General features: G+C 47.8%; 10 protein-coding genes and 1 non-coding gene across 11 annotated transcripts; 3 read left to right on the top strand and 8 right to left on the bottom strand.

The window, feature by feature from the left end:
• Positions 1-166: 166 nt before the first annotated feature.
• On the bottom strand, positions 167-2,599 carry PICMEDRAFT_20925 (hypothetical protein; the record flags this gene model as incomplete). The annotated part of the gene is made up of 3 exons (XM_019162175.1): positions 167-770; positions 1,269-2,063; positions 2,190-2,599. Coding segments are annotated over 3 exons (1,809 nt in total), but the record flags the coding sequence as incomplete, so codon positions are not given.
• A 1,530-nt stretch (positions 2,600-4,129) lies between these two features.
• Positions 4,130-4,975, top strand: PICMEDRAFT_71787 (hypothetical protein; the record flags this gene model as incomplete). The annotated part of the gene is made up of 1 exon (XM_019164006.1): positions 4,130-4,975. One exon carries the CDS (start codon positions 4,130-4,132, stop codon positions 4,973-4,975), a length of 846 nt encoding a protein of 281 aa, XP_019018868.1.
• Positions 4,976-5,145: 170 nt separating this feature from the next.
• On the bottom strand, positions 5,146-6,771 carry PICMEDRAFT_71788 (hypothetical protein; the record flags this gene model as incomplete). Its single annotated transcript, XM_019164007.1, has 1 exon — positions 5,146-6,771. One exon carries the CDS (start codon positions 6,769-6,771, stop codon positions 5,146-5,148), a length of 1,626 nt encoding a protein of 541 aa, XP_019018869.1.
• Positions 6,772-7,150: 379 nt separating this feature from the next.
• PICMEDRAFT_24729 (hypothetical protein) lies at positions 7,151-7,453 on the bottom strand (the record flags this gene model as incomplete). Its single annotated transcript, XM_019162364.1, has 1 exon — positions 7,151-7,453. A coding segment is annotated over one exon (303 nt), but the record flags the coding sequence as incomplete, so codon positions are not given.
• A 1,289-nt stretch (positions 7,454-8,742) lies between these two features.
• On the bottom strand, positions 8,743-9,084 carry PICMEDRAFT_22391 (hypothetical protein; the record flags this gene model as incomplete). The annotated part of the gene is made up of 1 exon (XM_019162255.1): positions 8,743-9,084. A coding segment is annotated over one exon (342 nt), but the record flags the coding sequence as incomplete, so codon positions are not given.
• Positions 9,085-9,724: 640 nt separating this feature from the next.
• Positions 9,725-12,733, bottom strand: PICMEDRAFT_15660 (hypothetical protein). Its single transcript, XM_019160912.1, has one exon. The coding sequence runs from the start codon at positions 12,660-12,662 to the stop codon at positions 9,855-9,857; it is 2,808 nt and encodes a 935-aa protein (XP_019018872.1). The 5' UTR covers positions 12,663-12,733; the 3' UTR covers positions 9,725-9,854.
• Positions 12,734-13,050: 317 nt separating this feature from the next.
• Positions 13,051-13,317, bottom strand: PICMEDRAFT_32291 (hypothetical protein; the record flags this gene model as incomplete). Its single annotated transcript, XM_019162755.1, has 1 exon — positions 13,051-13,317. One exon carries the CDS (start codon positions 13,315-13,317, stop codon positions 13,051-13,053), a length of 267 nt encoding a protein of 88 aa, XP_019018873.1.
• A 305-nt stretch (positions 13,318-13,622) lies between these two features.
• Positions 13,623-14,132, top strand: PICMEDRAFT_71792 (hypothetical protein; the record flags this gene model as incomplete). Its single annotated transcript, XM_019164008.1, has 1 exon — positions 13,623-14,132. The coding sequence occupies one exon, from the start codon at positions 13,623-13,625 to the stop codon at positions 14,130-14,132; it is 510 nt and encodes a 169-aa protein (XP_019018874.1).
• Positions 14,133-15,319: 1,187 nt separating this feature from the next.
• On the top strand, positions 15,320-16,288 carry PICMEDRAFT_30783 (hypothetical protein; the record flags this gene model as incomplete). Its single annotated transcript, XM_019162656.1, has 1 exon — positions 15,320-16,288. A coding segment is annotated over one exon (969 nt), but the record flags the coding sequence as incomplete, so codon positions are not given.
• Positions 16,289-16,639: 351 nt separating this feature from the next.
• On the bottom strand, positions 16,640-18,049 carry PICMEDRAFT_10723 (hypothetical protein; the record flags this gene model as incomplete). The annotated part of the gene is made up of 1 exon (XM_019159710.1): positions 16,640-18,049. The coding sequence occupies one exon, from the start codon at positions 18,047-18,049 to the stop codon at positions 16,640-16,642; it is 1,410 nt and encodes a 469-aa protein (XP_019018876.1).
• A 78-nt stretch (positions 18,050-18,127) lies between these two features.
• On the bottom strand, positions 18,128-18,198 carry PICMEDRAFT_t64. Its single transcript has one exon. It is a non-coding gene; the product is annotated as a tRNA-Gly (tRNA).
• Between the last annotated feature and the right edge of the window lie 1,400 nt (positions 18,199-19,598).

Consider the following 19,598-nt stretch of genomic DNA (forward strand, 5'->3'; position numbering starts at 1 on the left):
TATTTCTTGCAGGTATTGGTGTTCTAAAAAAAGGTGGCAACCCCACTATCGAAAGAAAGCTAGTTTTAGATATTACACTTTAAAGTTTTTATTTTTGAATTTTCGCTGTATCATTATCAAATAATATACAAGGCTTTTATATAAAATGCGCTCCTCAATCTTCCCACTCTTCTTTCCATCCTTTGATTCCATCTCCATGAAGACCGTATTCTCTGCCTAGATCTGCACCACAACTCACATCTTTGATCCAAGGATGAGAACACATACTGCCAGCATCCACTCTTTTCATCGGTGTAAACTCAAGCATAGGTAATAAGAAGTCGCTGACTTCTGTTGCCAGCTCTTCACTCATTTTGTATTCATCTATAAGAACCATTCTTAATGGCCATATCTTCAGTTTCCCTATTTTCCTAAAATTTTGTCCGCTTCTGTCAAAAAATTCTCTCCATCTTGAGCATGTTCTCAAATAATCTTTGGATGGCCAAGTCTGTAGCAATTCAACAATCTGAGCCAAATGATCATCATTTCTAGAGTAAGAAGCCGAGGACTTGGGATCAAAAAGGTAGTCACTCGTGATAAGCTCAAATATGACACATGCAGCAGACCAGATATCTGCAGAGCAGCCCCAATCTCCACCGAGTATAACTTCGGGAGACCTGTACTGTCTGGTTTGAATATCTGGTGTGTAGTGTTTGTTGTACCAACATGCATTTCCCAGGTCAGCAATTTTCACACTGATTATTTCTTCAAATTCGTTCAGTATCGAAGGCCTTGAAGAGTCAGAAACTGTTGAAGATTCACGCTGAACAGCATCATTATCCACATCATTGGTTGAAGAACTGGTGTCTATTGATAGAGATGGTTTTTGGGAATGCTTTGGAACAACTGGGGATGGGAACGGGACTAATTTTTGATTGACGGGGTTATTACTAATCAAAACACTGCTGTTAGGGTCATTTGGCTCAAGAGTATTGTTAATATTAGCAAGGTCGGTTTGGACCGTTTCAATGGATGCCAGAGATGTTGTTTGCTGATGCTGTTTATTAATGGCAGAAGGCCTTTCTTTAATATGTGGCGAAATGGAAAGGATTGGTTCTGTCGCATCAACAAATATGTCATCCTCCTCCTCTTCCTCAACAAGACCATTGATACTGTTTGCTTGGGTAGGTTTCACTTTTTTTTCGTCTTCATCGTCTTTTTCGTCGATGATGTCAATGTCCTGTCTTTTATATCCTGGGGAAGAGAGTATGCTCGCAGTATATTTGGACTGGCTTGTACTGCTGACAATGCTGCCGTGCCGTTCAAAAGAGCTATTCTGGTTCAACACTGGCGACACATTATTTGCGTTGATCGTGGAGCTATTGTTTGTCAGATTGCCGATGTTATTTTGCACACTGCCGGACGAAAACGACGGGTTTCTTCTCTGGGAAAAGGAGAACGATCTAAAAAAGTTATCAACGCTTGAGGTTTCAACTGGAGACGTCAAGGGTTTACTTGATCTGATCGGTATGGAGTTTTTCCGCATTGGAGTGTTGATATTGATACCGCCGGTAGTTGCATTTGAATTTGCATTGTTGTTTGATAATGACTTTTGTATTGATATACTTCGAGATAAGGAATGGTAGGAGTGATTGCTAAATCTCTGGCTGGATGTGATTGTGTTTTTGTTCCCCAAACCAGTGGTGGAATTTATAGTGTTAGAAATAGAATTATAATTGGTATTGTTATTAGTAATGTTATTAGGTTTGATATTAGTGTTGCTGGTGGTGGTCGAATGAGTCATGCTGGATTGAAGCTGGCCAACGGGGTAGGAGTTTGTATGCTGTAAACAATAGGAATGGTCGTTGTGTCGCTTTTCGAGCATTTTGTTCAGCTTTTTGCTTTTTCTTTCAAACTCTAACAGCTGGACCAACTTCTCAACATCGTGGATCTCAACAAGGATGTTTTCCGGTTTGATGTCTGTGTGAATTATGCCGCACTCACGGTGGAGGAAATCGAGTGCGAGTAGGATTTGTTTGGAGATCTGCTTGACCAACGTCAAAGGTAAGCCGCCATAACTTTCGCTCAGTATATGTAAGTCATGGATGTTGGACAGATGTACCTCCATTCTTTTCTCATTTTCCCCGCTCTTGATGACATCGTCGATCTCCTTCTGTCGGTGGCCCTGAAAGTCCTTGTATCTCATCAACAAGTTTAGCATATTTTCACCCAAGACCTCGAAAATCATGCACACGTGTTTACCATTGGGTCCCTCGTGGATGAAGTGGTCCAACAGCTGCACCACATGCTTCTTGCCCTCGTGGGCGCCATTGCCCGAGTTGACTTTCTCTAAAAGGGTGATTTCGTCCATGGCAGCCTCGCTGTAGTTGGAGGAAGAGCGGACGATTTTGATGGCGACATGTCGGGACCGTGCGGAGTCCCAGGCGAGCCAGACGGTTGAAAAGTGGCCCCAGCCGAGCTTCCTGACAATCAGGTACTCTTCACTGCGGCCGTACTTCTCGCCAATGAATGTAGGGTGGTAGCCGCCGGGGCAGTAGTCCTTGAGGGCCTCCTCGCTCTTGAGCTTCTTGTCGTCAAGCTCGTCCTCTGAATCCGAATCCAGAAGCAGGTTGCCGAGCGGCGACGGGTATGATGGGGTGGGGTTGATCGACATGCGCTGCAAGTTGGACGCCGGGAACGGCGAGGAAGAGCCGTTCTGGACGTTTGCGGAGATCGGGGTGGTGTTGGCGGTCGTTGCCGTGGAGGTGAAAGTCGAGGTTTCAGCCTTGGTATGCTCGGGCTCCGCGTGCGGGGCCACCAGCCGCGTTCTGGTGGCGTCTGTAGTGGGGACGTCCAGGATGATGGCGTTGATGGTTCTGCTTGGAGACGAAGCCGTGGAGTTTGGGACGGCGGCAGCGGCAGCTGCTGCTGGAACCGCTGGAGCCACTGGAGCCGCCGGTACTGCTGCAGCTGGAGCCGCTGGCGTCCCCGTGCTGGCAGTACTGTTCGCCTTGGGCACCGGCTTCGGCTCCTGGCGTTGCTGTTTCTGCTTCAGCTGTCGCTGCTCTTTGATGGAGTTCGACAAGATGCTCTGTGGCGCCTTGGCCTTGTGCTGGGGCGGGGTCTGTTTCGCAAACGAGAACTTGGAGAAGAGCTTCAGCTTGGAGATGCCCTTGGAGCCGGATGCGTCGGCGGCCCCGGTTCCGCCTGTGGAGGCGGGGGGCGGAGCCCCCTTCCTCGCAAGACTGCCGTTCACAGATGTCGACACTGTCATCGGATGGGTGGTGCTGGAGACGGACGCCTTTTTCTTCTGCTCGGACACGTCGGCAAGATTATGGTGTGGCGCTGCTGCTGACGGGGTGTATTGGAGAGGGTAGGACATGTGTTTGTCTTGGCCCGCTACCTATCTGTCGATCTTGCTGTCGATCTGGCGTTGTGGAAGGGGTGTTGCGGGTCGGAAAGCGCCCTGTGTAGCATAAGCACCGCTGGTGTGCAACAGTATGTTGGGTCTGCTTGCGTTGACGGCGGTGACGCTCCCCGTAACCTACGCAAGCCGTCAAACCGTGTTGTCTGGTCGCAGATCCTTTGTTCTGCGTGTCTGCGGGTGTCTGTTTCTCCCTGCTCTCGCTCCCTGGCCCGTCTGCGCACTCCGCCGCCGCAACGGGCGCCCAGCGCTGAGCTTTCTCGCTGAGCATTCCCGCTGAGCATTTTTTCCTCTGGGTGCATTTCTGGCTTTGTTGGCAGGGCGGGGCTGGCGCTGACGTAATCAGGAAGAGGCGGAGAAAGCGGAGAACTCTGCTGCTTACGTCAGCGTAGCTGACGTAATAAGTTTGGCTGACGTAAGCGTCTGTTTACGTAAGAAGGCTGCTCTCTTCTTATTGCCCGATTGGGGAAAAGCTTTCAGCGCGGGCGCAGTGGCCGCCGCAGAGCATGTTTTCTTCGGGCTCCCACAGAGAAATGTCGTTTTTGGGTCGCTTATCCGAAAACATATGCTGGGTGTGCGTCAACGGGTTGTTGGACTTTTCAGGTATCTGTGATGTGCTCTGTTTTGCTTTTATTTCTTGGTAGATCCACTTCCCACGACCCTGGACAACCGCCTTCTTCTGCTGTTTTCGGTCGTCGATCATAGATAGTCTGCCACCTAGCCACAATGTCGTCAAACCACCTTTTGCTGGGCACCCTCACGGGCGTCGTGGCTGCCGTTGTCGCCATCTTCTTCTTTGTGTCTTCGTCCAACAAAGAGCGTGCTGCGCTCAAGAAGGACGAGTTCCAGGAATTCCCGTTGATCCAGAAGATTGTTCTCTCGAAGGACAGCGCCCTCTTCCGGTTCGGGCTCCCTAAGCCCACGGACGTGTTGGGTCTTCCAATTGGCCAGCACATCCAGATCGCCGCCGAGGTTGAGGGGAAAAACGTGATGCACTCCTACACCCCGACCTCCTTGGATCAGGACTCCAAGGGCTTCTTTGACCTGCTCATCAAGGTCTATCCAAACGGAAAGCTCTCGTCGCACATCGACTCCCTTAAGCTCGGGCAGACCATCAAGGTCAAGGGCCCTAAGGGTTTCTACAACTACGAGCCAAACATGTTGAACCACATCTGCATGGTCGCGGGCGGCACCGGCATCACGCCAATGTACCAGATCATCAAGGCGATCCTGACGAATCCTAAGGACAAAACCAAGATCACCCTTCTCTACGGCTCCCTCTCCGAACACGACATCTTGTTGAGAGCAGAGTTGGACGAGTTTGCCAAGAACCACGAGAACTTCCACCTCGTGTACTACTTGGACAGAGCCCCAGAGGGCTGGGGCGGCAAAACCGGGTACATCACCAAGGACGCTCTCGTCGAGCACTTCCCGGAGCCTGCCGACGACGTCCAGCTCTTGCTCTGCGGCCCACCAGGCTTGGTGGCCTCCGTGAAGAAGGCCTCCCACGAGTTGGGCTTTCAAAAGGCCAAGCCAGTATCCAAGGCCGGTGACCAGACCTTCTTGTTCTGATCTCGATCATTCCTCAAGGACCTCCTTTACTCATGATTTATATCTTTTCGATTTTTGTTGTCCCCTTTCGATATGGAAAGAAATCCTAATTATATACACTTCTCTTTTACCTCATCTTCTCTCTAATATATATACGTACAACTGCAGTATGTGAACAGATCCAATCCTCTCTAGTTATCCGACAACTTCAAGTCCTCAATCCGGTGATCCACAGCCATCCCACTGCTGTCATTGCTGTACGAGAGGCATTTATTCGTGTTTTTGAAAGGATGCAGAAGAAGCTTGTCGTGCAACGCATTCAACGCCTTGATGACGTTGTCTTGGCCAATGACACAGCTGATATTTATCTCGTTGGCACCCTGTGAGATCATCTCGATGTTGATTCTCTCGTCCGCAAGAATCTTGAACATCGCACCGGCCGTACCGATCAACTGCTTCATGTGGATACCCACCAACGAAACTATGCAGAGGTCGTACGTGACGTCGACATTTCCGAACCGCTTCAAGTCTTCAATCACCACCAAAAAGCTCTTTCTCTTGTCCTTGAAGTAGTTCACAGCCATAGACACATGCACCTCACTCGTGGAGATGAGGTCGACAACCGTCTTGTGTCTGTCCAACGTGCCAAACACATTGGCCAAAAAGCCATGCGAAAGCGTCTTCTTATTCGAATGGATGTTGACAACAGCAATGTCGCTCTTGGCCGTGACCGCAGTGGGGATCTTCAACTTCTGCTTGTTGAAGTAGTCTGTAGGTAGCGTGTCCAATGAGACCGGTGGGTGAGGTGGGGTGTCCTCGCCCTTCTTACCGATGTTGTCCGGATAAATGATAGTACCCTCTCCGTTCGGGTTCATGACGTTCTTGATTCTGATGGGGATTCTGGCATTGATCACCTGCTCCATTGTGAAAGGGTGGATGACCTCCGAGCCGTAGTAGGTCAACTCAGCGGCCTCATCCGGCGTGACCGACTTCAACAGTCTGGCGCTCTTCACCTTCCGAGGGTCGGCTGTGAAAATACCGTCCACCTCTTTCCAGATCTGCAGCTCATTGGCAGCCAACCCCACCGCACAGACAGCGGCACAGAGGTCGGTGTAGCCTCTTCCGACAGAATTGAGCAATCCGCCTGGAACAGGGCCGAAAAACCCGGTTAGCACCGGCACGACGCCCGGCTCAAGAGTGAGGATGGCGTCGGCCATTCTCTTCGCCAGCTGCTTGTAGAAGAAGGGGTCCAACGATCTCTCGTTGTTGGTCAACTGGCTGTTGTTGTTGTAGTCAAGCTCGTTGATGATGTTCGAGAGGTTGATGTAATGTGCAGGCACATTGTTGTCGTTGAGGAGCGCAGTCATAAACAGACACGAGAGCTTTTCACCACACGACATGATGTTATCCAAGGATCTCGGCGTGATTTCTCCAATGACACAGCACGCGTCCAACAACCGTTCGACGCTGTTTATCTCGTTGATGGTGTCCTCAATCAAGTCTTCCCTCAACGCCTGGTCCTTGATGTTCGTCTCTGCGTTTGCAATATGGTCGTCTTTGATCAACTTCAGCGTGTGTTTGAACTCGGCCTCCTTGTCATCTGACGCCAAGTCGGCTGCTAACAAGAGACGGGTAGTGGTACCCTCCGATTTGGTCTGTGTGGATCTTGCCGAGCACACAACCGCTATCTGGTTGCTCTGATTGTACTTCTTCACAATGTCGACGGCGATCTCCTTCGAGAATTTTCCGACACTCGTGCCACCGAACTTCTGCACCACCCATCCTGAGTTCAACGAGTATAATGAAGCGCTTGACATATCCGTGCTGATAGGTATCTGTATGCCTTGATACTATGTTCTGTCTAAGAGTACACGAGGGGAAAGAAAAGAAAACAAATAAGCTGTCCAAAAACCACCAACTGGAAGACGTACAGGAAACACCGGAAACTCTAAATAGCTACGAGCATCTTCCAAGACGGTGGTCCATCCTGCGGGAGATGAGGATGATTCGCCCGACAGACGACAGGGTGGAAAATTCCATCCTCTGCCAGCCTCTGTCTTTGTTTTCTTCTTTCTCCGGTGCGGAACGTCTCCCGGAATGGCCAGACGCCGGCCCGGTGGTTGAGTCATACGCATCGCTTTGCCTGAGACGAGGTCGCGTCACCAATGTGCGTTACGTAAGCGGCGACCTGGGTCAGAGCTGGTTGAAGAAGCCGTTGTAGGCCGTGTCGACGTCCCAGAGCATCTCCTTGAGCACGTTCTCGTCGAGGGTGTCAGCAATGCCCATCTTGTTGACGCGGATGAGCCATGACACGAGCTTGTTGCGGCCGTCGAAGTCGGTGCTGACCTGGCCCGACTTGGTCAAGACGTCGCTGAAAAGCGGGTGAAGCGTGTCCTTGGAGTCGTAGTTCAATTTGATGGCGTCCATCAACGTGATGAACGCCGACGTCGCCTCTGCTATGGCCTTCTTGCCCTTGGTGTCGCCCGCCGGCGCGGTGGCGGCGGCGAGGTGCTTGCTGTCCGCAGCTGGGCCGTTGCCGGGCTCCGCGGCGGCGCTGTCTGCGTCGGTTGCTGTCGCCGGCTCCCTTACGCTGGTCCTTTCCAGCTCCCGTTTGCGCTCCTCAAACCCGTTGATGCCGAGCTTCACTCGGCGGAGCCCGAACCTGAGAGATGCGACCTCGTCCCCGCTCACGCAGCAGCTGAGCAGCTGTTTGATGTTGTTTTCGTGCTCCGAGTCGTTGTTGTCCCTCCCCGTCACGTCCGCGTCCAAGCTGTCGATGATGGAGTTCCACTGAACAAGCAGCCCGTCCACCGTGGTCGAGTACTGTTCCCTCTCGTCCTCGCTCTTGAATACGCTCTTGATGAACACCTTCTCGATCGCGTTGATCGTGTAGAGAATGGAGTACAACTCCGATATGAGCTCGTTGCTCTCCTTCTCGGAGCTGTTTGCATATTGCGGGATCACCACCGTCTCCTTTTCGCCGTAATCCATGCCATCTGATGAAGGAAAACCAAAGACAACCACACACCCATGAGCGGGCCCGGAGGTGTAGGTCTAATCTCGGTCCACTGCCCCGGATGTAGCGTGGCCCAGCCGGTGCTCGGTACGAGGCAAAAAAGGCGTCGATTTCACGACGATTCCGCTCGTTCTCCCCATTTTCTCATTTTTCACCTTTTTTCTCGACGGTTATCCACCTTGGAGTTGTCAAGCATTGCCACTGAGGCAGAAAGCCAGGCCGGCTCACTTGGGGGAGAGCACAGGTGAGTGGTTAGTCTGCAATCTTTGACGCCCAGTTAACAGAGTTTGGGGTCAGCGAGTGCACAAAAGTGTAGAAGCTAGGACGCAAAAAGTAAATTCGTAGCCTTTCAGCAGCCAGCGAATGAGAAGACAGAGGTAATAATCCGCCAAGAGTGACATCTCGACATAAACTTTGTGATAACCCCGGTCGGAATAGGAGCTCCAATGGTGCGTCAAAGTTGTCGTTTTTCGTGTCATTTTTTTCAGTGTATTGTGAGTGTTTTATTGATTTATTTATTTATGAAGTGAAATAAAAAAAAGAGTTAGAAAGAAGTATAAGAGAAGAAGAAAAGAAGGCAGTTAAAATTTTTTTGTTCAAAAAAAAATAGTGAAATAATAATAATAATAGTGATGGTTTAACTAATTATTGATAGCTAAAAGTGATAGTAATAATAATAGTAGTAGTCAGAATAACTAACGTATCTAGAACAGACGATAACTATGAGAATGAATCAGAGGCAAACCTATTTGGATTGAACTTGAGAGTAAGTACTGAAAGGATTTGCGTTCTTGGAAGCCAAGTATTCGTCCGATTGTTCTTGCCATTCCTTGTTCATGGTCTTTGGAACGTTTCTCATGGAGTAGTACGTGAGGAACAGGGTGGCGCTGAAAACAAGGCCAACAGCTATACCCTTGTAGATTCTAGCACTTTCTTCTGGACTTTCCATTGGCTTTCTTGGGCCCCAAGAGCCGAAGGAGATGTACCATGCAGCCTTCTTTTCTTCTAATGAGAGCTGGGTCCATGGCAACTTTTGCTTGTCGGCCAATGCGTCGATTAAGTGTTGTTTGTCGGACTCTGGAAGCTTTTCCCATCTACCCTGCAAGTTGGAGATGGCAGCGGGGGTGATTGTGGTGGAAGCAGCTCTCACTTGTTGGAATCTGGCCACAGAGGAGGTGGATTGTTTGGCTAATTGTCTGAACATTGTGTGTGCGGTAGTTGTGTATTTGTTGTGGATGTCCGGTTCTAAGGTGTAGTGTTGTTCGAGCTTGAATGGGTCGCCAATCTATCTGTCGTTCTGTGTGTCGAACAAGAGAGCTTGGGAGTCTGGGTGTGTGTGTTAGGAATGAAGTTTCGTCTACTTGCTAAAGAGGAGCAGAGGAGTACAACCGAAAGCAGCGAGAAGGAGAAAAGAAGGACCAAGTGCACAGAAGAACAAGAACGCCAGTCTCACAAGGTGAGAGGAAAAAAGGAAGAAAAAGTCAAGAGAGCAGGAGAAATGGTAAGCTTACGGCCCCCACCTGCCATTAGCTAATCATCGAATCTCACACCATACATCCATCATCAACACCTCTCGCTGGCCGTTTCAGTGCTTTTTTGGCAGCGTTTTCGCTGCCACTGCGTGTAAGCTTATTTTGGCACGCGGGCGGAGGAGGGCGGACGACGGCAAACAATGCTCGTCGCTCATTGGCTGGCGGGGGACGCGGAGAGGGGGTGCACGGTTGTGCGGGATTGTACAGAAGGGTCACGTGTCGCTGGGTCTTGCTTTCTTCATGATTTTATTATTACTATTATTATTTAACAAACAGACATACGAGTAGACAACTAGATACTGGCTAACTAACTAACTAACAGACTGAGTGCGTAACTGAGTGACAAAAAGAATCAGGAGTTCATCTTGTTCTTCAATTGTCCTAAGAACTCCTTGTAGCCAAGGACGTTGTTGCTTCTGTCCTCGACCAAGGCGCTCATGCACCACATTCTCAAGGCAATCAGGTCTCTGCTCATCTCGTTGCCCCCGCCAATCGCTCTCTCGTTGCTCGATGGCCCAACAACAATGTACAGATTCTCGTATCTGATGCTGCCCTTGCCCTCTCTGATCTTGTTGATGATGTTTCTCACCCTAATGTTGAACTCGTTATCTAGCTCTGGCAATTCGTGCTTGCCTGTCAAGATCTCGCCGATGGTGGAGAGGCCGAAAACGTCAAGCAATAGCTGTTCGACAGAATCCCCGCCAATGTAGAGGAAAAGCTCGTTGTTGGTCTGGATCAAGTACAATCCGTACTTCTGTAAGTAGTTGAACGTGGCGTTGATGCATTCTGGGAGAATCGTCTCGCCGTGTATCTTTGGAATAATGTCCTCATAGTCATCTTCTCCTTCGTATGGCAATCCGCATTCGTCTGGCATGTCGTGTAAACTGTAAATACTTGGATAGATGTACTGGATGAGCTCTGGTAGGGGTAGTGATCCAATCTTGTTGATTGCAGCAGCTCTATGATCACTTGGAACAATACCATTCCGGAACGCGATGTGTTTGATTAAGGACTGGACTAATAGTGGCAACATTCTCAAGTTGGTCGACAGCTGTAACGGAGATGAGGAGCCAACGTTGCCGGCAACAATCTCCTTCTTGTACAAGAGGAGGATATCTAAAATGGATTTGTTCAAGTAGTCTCTAGCACTGTCCAATGAGCTGGTCAACGTCTTGTCGACAGCAATGTGGGCAAAATAGTTGGTAATGGCCAACTGATCGGCAGATGCGTAAACACTGGTCAAATCCTTGGAAGTTGGTAGTGCCAAAGTCAAAACTCTGATTCTTCTATCTCCATGACAAGTGGTGTGTAAAACGGCAGTCTGGAAATACACGACGGATCTTCTGACATCATTATCGATACCAATTTCAACAACATAGGACTGGTCTCTTGGGAAAGATGGGAAGGACAACAAGTCGGAGGATCTGGAGAAGAAATTCCCAAAGTACGCGTTACCCTTCAAGCCGTCAGAGCATCTGATTCTCATGACTGCCTCCAATGCAATTTCCATGGATAAATGGTTGGAGAATTCTTTAGAAAACTTGGTGATATCCTCCAAGTTGGATGCGTTCCATGCAGGGTAAAAATGGGTTTGACCTGCAGTGAACTTCGTCAAGTTGGACAATGTTGCAACATCCTGATAAGTCGAGCTTGCTAGAAACATATCGACAGTTATTTGAGATTTATTACAGTCAATGGCAAAACTCTTGTAGAAAGAATTGTTGGCAGTCAACAAAGCTGTAGATTCTTTGGATTTTCCAGCAACAGAAACCTCGTCTCTAACGGTCAATTTGCCCTTACCGATGTTTGGCATTGTGGATGAAACAACAATCATCTTACCTCCGATTTTCTCTAATAGCGAGTGACCTGATCTAAGTGCGTTACCCAAATCTAAATCTGTAGATTGGTTACTCATGAAGTAGGAAGAAAAGTTACTCAAGAGCTTTTCAATATTGTTTCTGCAGTATTTCAAGTTGACCATCAAGTCGTCTGGTGAAGGTATGATTATATCGTCGTCGTCAGTTGGGGGTGCAACAACCATCATCGAGATATCCTTAGATGAGTCAGAATCTGGAGGAATTGAAAAGTAGGACAATCTTTTGTCAACACCAATGAAACAGACATTGGTTCTACCTTGATCGTTTGGAATTCTATCTAGAGAGTCCAAGATTGTTCTAACAGTGGTGGCCAAGAGGCCGTTTTGGATGGTGTTTCTTGTGACATCCAAAAGAAAAACCAAGTTGAGGGATTGAGGAGCTCTCACCATGTATTCTGGAGTTGCCATAAATTCGGTAACACCATAGTTCAACTCGTATCTATTGAGAAGTGAATTTGACTTCAAAGCTGCTGGCAAGTCGTTCAAGAGAGCACAGAAGTTACACTTCCACTTCAAACCATCTTGTCTGATTTCGACGAAAGGGTTCAAATAAGAACGACATCTTCTACATCTTGTGATGATGCCGTCGTTGATAATTGGAACGGGAGACTCCTCGTCCGTCAAGGATAAGTAAGGACGAATCACCAATGCAAAAGGTAATTTCGATTTTTTCAACAAAGAGCTGGAGCTGGGAACGACGTTCAAGGTTGAACGAATGAAGTCTGGCTGGACGTTTGATTCGGGAGAAGAGGTCACTGTAGCACTTGCTGGCAAGTTGATTGGTGGGGGAGGGAATTGCAAGTCAAGAATTGGAGGAGGTAAGTCTTTCATCACGTCTGTTGAGTACAAAGCGTTCATCTGGACGTCCAATTGGCCACTTGGCATCCCGTTGATGCCGACCGCCATGCCTGGGGCTTGTGCGCCATATGGGAGGTTGGTATTGAGCGCGTTGGTATTTACAGGTTGAGCTGCAGAATAAACCGATTGTTGCTGCAATGGCTGCTGTTGCTGTTGTTGAAGAAAAGGCTGTGATTGCATTGGCTGCTGGTAGCCGTTGTTGTTCAAGGACATCGCACCCATTCCCTGGTTCAATTGGTCGTAAGGCGAGGCCTGGTATGGTGCATTTGTGTTGCTACTCAGCAGGTTGTTGTTGTTGTTATTGTTCACAATGGGGAAGCCATTTGGAGCTACTCCTCCTGCCTGCGGAGTGCCGGGGTTGGATTGAACCGCCCCCAAGTTTGGGTTGTAGGCTGGCTGTGGGTATGCTCTTCTTCTATTCGACATGCTGTGTGGATAGAAGCAATCAGGGTGGTTGCAGGGAGAAGGCACGGGAGACTCGACTGCTTCTTTTTCCAGAGTACAGATTCCAGCTGATCTCATCCATCTCTTCGATCAACACAAGCTCCACCACGTAGACGGGAAAAATATAGCCAGGGTGTCCAGAAAGAGAGGAAAGCCGCGAAGGGGGCGAATTATTCGTCCCGGTTACGTAAGCACGTGCTACGGTTGCTATTGCACTGCGTAGTTCTCTGTACATAGTATGCTATAGAGGTCGAGATAAAGGGCTGGCAGGGACGGTATGTAGCAGGAGGTGTCGACATGGAGTGTCGGCGTGGTCAGAAGGGCGTCGTGAGAGTCGTGGAGGCGGGCGGGCGGCAGGCAGCTTGCTTGCTCACTCCAAATGGTGTTTGTCCAGCTTTTCAACCACTAGCTTGTCGAAGTGGTACATCTTGTTGATGGTGGCCTGTCTTTTCAAGACGGCGAGGTTCTTCAACGCGTCCTCGACGAGCGCCTCGTTGTCCGGGACCTGCCTGTGCTTTCTGAACTCGCTGCGGGTCTGCCTGAGGAAGTACTCGCGGAAGTTGTAGTGGTCGAACTTGTACGAGTTTCTGAGCAGCGATCTGTAAAGCGTGAGCACCTTTGTCTTAGCGTATGCCATTGTTGCTGTGTGTGGGTGTGTGTCTTGTCTCCCACTCCCTCCTGGTGCTGTCCGGGAGGAAGAGCCGCCGTCGGGGACGCCGCCGATCAACACCTCTCAAACGCTGTTTTTCCCCGGCCCGAGAGTCGTCTCCCGCCCTCGCCCTTCGCCCTTATGCCCCGATGCGGCAACTTTGCCTCTGCGCCGGACATGTTTGCGCACAGCGGGAGGCGGGATAAGAGATGGCTGTCGAGACACCACGGCACACACACACACACACACGCCATCCACACACGCCATCCACACACGCCGCCAACACAACAACCATGACAGAAGAAACAGCCTCCCTGCTGAACACCGCCCTGCTCGTGCTGCGGCTGGTCGCCCACAACGCGTACCAGGCCTCGCAGCACCTGAAACACAACTACCCGGACGCCTACCGCATGCTCAGCTACGTGCTCGTGGCCTTCACCGCCTACCGCGTGGCCCGCTTCGCCGTGCGCTCGCTCTACTCCACGCTCCGCTCCATCCTCAAGCTCGTGCTGCTCGCATACCTAGTCTACATGGCCGTCAGCGTCGTGCTTGTGCTCGACGAGAGCAAAAACGGCCCCGGCGGCGACCTCGACCTCGAGACCCAGCTCATTCTCATCACCACCAACCTCGTGCACCAGCTGCAGAGCACCTTCCGCCTGCTGCGCATCCTCTCCCTGGCCCTCTACCGCCTCGCCATGCGATATAGCCAGCTCGCCGCCACCGACCCGGACTTCGACGACCACCTTCTGCCCCAACTCCACTCCATCCCAGCCACCCTCTACACCTTCTTCGCCCAGCTCTAGCTCCACCTGTCCGGTCCCGTCTCCACACTCTATCACTCTATATAGCACTCCGACACCACCCCTGCTTATGTCAGCGCCCGGCCTTTGCCGCCGGAAAAAGAAACGAAAAGGAAAAAAAGCTAAAAGAAAGAAATTAAATCCCTCTCGCTAAAAGCGGTTCCGCCTTGCATTACACTGTACCCCGTTGGGGCGAGTAGGCAGGCAGTAGCTAAGTAACCTTTTTTTCACTTGTGTAAAGACCCATATCACTCTGCTATCGGACAGGGCAGGGGTCCAGTGCACATTGGCACGCATACACACGGGGCTCTCCGCACACTGTTGTACACCTCACGACACACACACACACAGCTACATAGTCTTCTATCGACCCACAACATAGCTGTACCCGCCCGTCGCATACAGGACCGTCGGACACACAGGCTCATAAAGACACATTTTTCTCTTTATGTATGCGTGCCTAATCTCACAGTATTAAGTAAGTTTCTTCTCTCGTGCCCCCTGGAGACACAGAATACTGTTTTCTCCACACAGCCAGATCTCGCCATACACACACATACCCAGCAACACACACAACCGACTCAATCCGCAGGCAGCTAGTCCAGGAATTCAGCATTATGTCCACCAACAGCTTTGTGCCGGACGTTTCGTTTCTGCAGCAGCGGGAACAGCAGCAGGACAAACAGCATATACGACCACAAGATGAGGAAAGCCAGCGAATAGGGGTGAAAGCGGGCCCAGGGCTGCTGCCTTCTTGCTCGGAAAGTGCCGAGGGCTTGTATTGTCAGAGTAGTGTGACAGCACCAAACGGCGCAACTGCGAACGGTCGTGACGCCGACCGGAGAGGTAGTGCCACTCCAGTCAGCAGCGCTTCGAAAAGCAGCCAGAGTGTGCACCAAAGCACAAACACCCCACCAAATACAGACAGTCCAGACGTGGGAAGTCAGCATATACCCAATCCGCTCCCCCAACAACAACAACAACAACAACAAAGTAATCAAGCTCCGGCTTCGGAAAATCCAGCTGACCGCCCAAACATCTACCAAGGTGGCCAGTCGCAACAAACCACGCTTGCCACCCATGTCCCCCACAGCACTCCCACCGGTTCAGCAGCGCTCCCCAGTAACGGCAGAAGCTCCTCCACCGTAGCAGCAAATCCAACTACCACGGCGGTTCCTACGGCAGTTCCTACCACTAAGGGCAAGTATTCGTTGAACGATTTCCAGCTGATCCAAACGCTAGGTACAGGGTCGTTCGGTCGTGTTCATTTGGTGTGCTCTGTACACAATGGCCGCTACTATGCGATGAAAGTTTTCAGGAAATCTCACGTCGTCAAGGCAAAGCAAATAGAGCATACAAACGATGAGAGAAGAATCCTGGCCATGTGCAGACATCCGTTCATCACCAGAATGTGGGGGACCTTCCAGGACTGTAAGTCGATATTCATCATTATGGACTACATAGAAGGCGGTGAGTTGTTTTCTCTGCTACGAAAATCTAAGATTTTTCCCAACCAAGTGGCAAAATTCTATTCTGCTGAAGTCTTGTTGGCTTTAGAGTATCTACATTCCAAGAACATCATCTATAGAGATTTGAAACCAGAAAACATCCTAATATCAAGATCAGGCCACATCAAATTGGCAGATTTCGGTTTTGCAAAGCAAGTGGAAACTACAACTTACACCCTATGTGGTACGCCGGATTATATCGCTCCAGAAATCATTGCAGTTCAACCGTACACAAAAGCAGTGGACTGGTGGTCCTTTGGGATTTTGATCTATGAAATGATTGCAGGTACAACTCCATTTTATGACCCGTCCCCAATGAAAACTTACGAAAACATCACTAAGTGTCAAGTGGTTTATCCCAATCACTTTCAAATGGACGTGATAGATTTATTGCATGGGCTCATCACAAAAGATATTACTTTTCGTTTAGGTAATTTGAAAAACGGCGTTGACGATATCAAAAACCACCCTTGGTTTAACGAAGTTATCTGGGAAAATCTTTTGCAGGGCAATATAGAGACACCATACGAACCCAACATTCCTGCCGGTGTCGGTGACGCTTCTCAATTCGAAAAATATCCCGAGGACAGGTATGATTACGGAATATCCAACGTACCTGACGAATATGGTCACTTCTTCCCAGACTTCTGACTTCTGACTTCTGCGTTTCTCCCTTCTTCTGCCGGGACCCTTCTTCCCTCTCCTTGATTTTCTCATTATATTCTTCCCCTTATCTTTTAACTTTTTCTCTTGATGGTTACCTAGGCCCATGTTTGTTGTTTAAGTGTTTTTGACTACAAGTCATGGGTCTTTTTTTTTTATTTCTTCAACTCTCTTTTCACAAATCTTTCCTAATCTTTTTCTTTTTAGTTAATTCCCCGATCGTTTATTCACTTACTCATTGGGCAATCCCAAACTTCATTGCCTTCCTCTAGCTTTGCGTAGTTTACTGCTTTTAGTATTATAATTTTGTCCCATATTGAAAAATTTATAAAAATAGGCCTATATGTCAGATGCTTTGACAACCTCCCCAATGTGTTGATCTGCACAACAAATCTCCTTGTTGTTTAGCTCCCTTTTCAACTCACTATATTTCAACTTGATGTTGTCGAAATATTCTCTCCTTTCAACATCATTATCCATCTCGTCTTCCATCTCATTCAATAATAGTTCCGTGAACGCAAAAAACTTATCCTCGTTAATATGATGGACGTCTAGTATTCCTAACCTTAACTTTCTCGAAACATTCAACACCTTAACTTTCCATTTATTGACAGTCGATATAGCAGGATTCGAGTATAGTTCGAAAATGAATTTTTGGTAAACATTAGGGCCAATGTCGCTATCAATACAATCAACTTTTCCAACTCCTTTTTCCAACCACTCCTTTATCAATCCATCATTAGGATGTATTTCCCAAAAGGAATAAATTACCCTAAAGCTATTAGTCCGTACTGCACATGTCACCAGATATCCATACTCAATCAAACCATCGACAACATTGATCATGTTCTTTATATCACTACCATTTAAAATTTTCTCATTTTCAACTAAAGTCTTCAACCACACTGTTTGAAACTCACTGCGTATTAAGCTTTGTGCACTCTTAAAGTCTTTGAGCATCTTATATCTTGCTGCCAACGCCATTCCACATCTAACTCTTGATCTCCCATCATCATTCCATCCCTGTATAAAATCTTCAGGATCACTAGCTAGTTTATTTTGAACCTGTTTTAAGTTTGGTATTCCAAGCTTTACAACAATCCTTGAAAACAAATTCGCATCTAACGAATTTCTGAATACAAGATGAGAAAGTAAGACAGTTAAATCAGTTTCTACTTTCAAGCCGGATTTAGACTTTGCAGAAGTTAGCGTTTTGACCATCTCAACAACCTTTTCTATTGGCATATCAATAAGTTCGCTAGCAAATAACCTAGTCCGTTTCTCATCGCTGAATTTCGTTCGTAGTCCTATGTTTTCCTGTATATACGAAAGTTTATTAGCCAATCGTACTACGTTTCGATCATGATATCTATTTATTCTTTCAAGTTCAGTGACTTGTTTGCGGACAACCTTTTCAATATTGTGGTCTGTTAAGTTGATATCTCCCGACAACATATCTAACACTGAGTTTGGCTGACCATCCTCAGTTGAATTATTCTTATCATATTTCCCAACAACGTTAACATCTTTATGCTTAGATAGAAGTGCAAAGTTGAAGGTAACTATCGTTCTGAATTGACCCAATGGCTTGACCGAAGAAAAAGCTTTGCTTGAAATCATTCGGCAATACTGTGTACTTTCAGCTGAGAGTTTCAACAGCGGATTCCTTATCACCAACACTCTAAGTTTAGTGAAGAAGCAAAAAGAGGGTGAAAGAGCGCTTCGAGTTGGTGGAACACCTCCCTCCATGATTTCAAAGCCACATAACGTAACTCTTTCCACTGCCCCTTCAAAAAAGAATATTATGTAATAATATAAAAAAATAACTGCGCAAGCCCGGAATCGAACCGGGGGCTCAACGATGGCAACGTTGAATTTTACCACTAAACCACTTGCGCCTTTGTTGATTTCAAGGAGTGAAAGAGTTAACTTATTTCAAATTTATTGCTACCAGTGAAGAAATATTCATTACGTACTCACTTAAATTTGCTAAGATAAGATGACGGACGCAATAAAAATCTGTTGAACTCTAGCTATTCTGTCATGTGTTGAGATAAGATGCCGAAGTCAATAAGTATCAATAAATTAAAGAAAGAGGCTTATAAAAGTGTAGATAAGATGCCGAAGCCAATCATGATCGAGGGATAAGAGATAAGAATCTTATCATGATAAGGTATCTTAGTGTTGAGATAAGATGCCGAGGCCAATAAGGATTGAGTGATAAGTGTTGAGATAAGATGCCGAAGTGTTGAGATAAGATGCCGAAGTCAATATCAATAAATTAGAGAAAGAGGCTTATTAAAGACAAGGCATTAGAAAAGAGCCTTGTAATGACAAGGCATCAAGTAATCTAAAACTGGAAAGATTAGCCGACGTCATGAGTGTATAAATAGGAGAGGTTTTGTCTCCTATCTGTGTTTAGAATCATTAGTTATTAAGAGTTGTATAAGTTGTTTTTAACTAAGTAACAAACATAAGAAAACGTGTACATATACAATGGATATTCATAATAGAATAGCTAGATTACAACAGGTTATGAGCCAATTCGCTCTCACTTGCCCTAGAGATGAGAGCTTGAAGCTTTCTTCGTCTATGAACTATCCTAAATGGAACAGTTACACTGGTATGCTTGTTGCCACTCAAGGTGCTGGCCTTGATATTTATTTTACAACTGGAGATATGATGTTACCTCCAGCTGAACCGATAGACGACACTCTAGTTATGCAGCTCCAAGTTGCCTTGAACAATGCGATTCAAGTTGTACTGTTGAATACTGTGTCGTCAAAAGTGTTGTTAAAGTATCAGTCTGATAATGCGTTCGGACTTGATTTACTTATGTTGATTAGACGTGATTACTCCCAGGTTACATCACGCCAATTGTATGCTATGGTTAATAAAGCTTGTGATGCTTCGGTCAGTAAGTCTGCCGGTGATGAAAGTGCTCTGTCCTTGTTCAGAGATATCTGTGCTCATTTCAACCACTCCTCGGAAATTACCCAAGTGATGGGTTTGTTTGACTTAAGGATGTTTAAGTCCGACCAAGCGAATGCTCGAGTCTTAGATGTGTCAACTCCGAACATTACGTTGTCAGCGGTTGAGAACACTCTGCGGGATCTTGTTCCTACTACGCAGGGTTCAGTATTTGCGGCTACTTCCAAGAAGCCTTATGTTAATAAGCAGAAGTATTACCGATGCCAGAAACGAGGCCACGTTGCTAAGGATTGTCCAGCTGCTGCCCCGATTGCTGCTAGCAGTTCTAGTGGTAATACAGCAGCTCTGTCAACTCCTACATCCAAAT

This window comes from Pichia membranifaciens (assembly GCF_001661235.1).
Source record: "Pichia membranifaciens NRRL Y-2026 unplaced genomic scaffold PICMEscaffold_2, whole genome shotgun sequence".
Classification (NCBI taxonomy): domain Eukaryota; kingdom Fungi; phylum Ascomycota; class Pichiomycetes; order Pichiales; family Pichiaceae; genus Pichia; species Pichia membranifaciens.

What these genes read in the sequence shown, in the direction of transcription:
- PICMEDRAFT_15660 (XM_019160912.1), bottom strand. Translation starts at nt 12,662, where the DNA reads ATGTCGAATAGAAGAAGAGCATACCCACAGCCAGCCTACAACCCAAAC.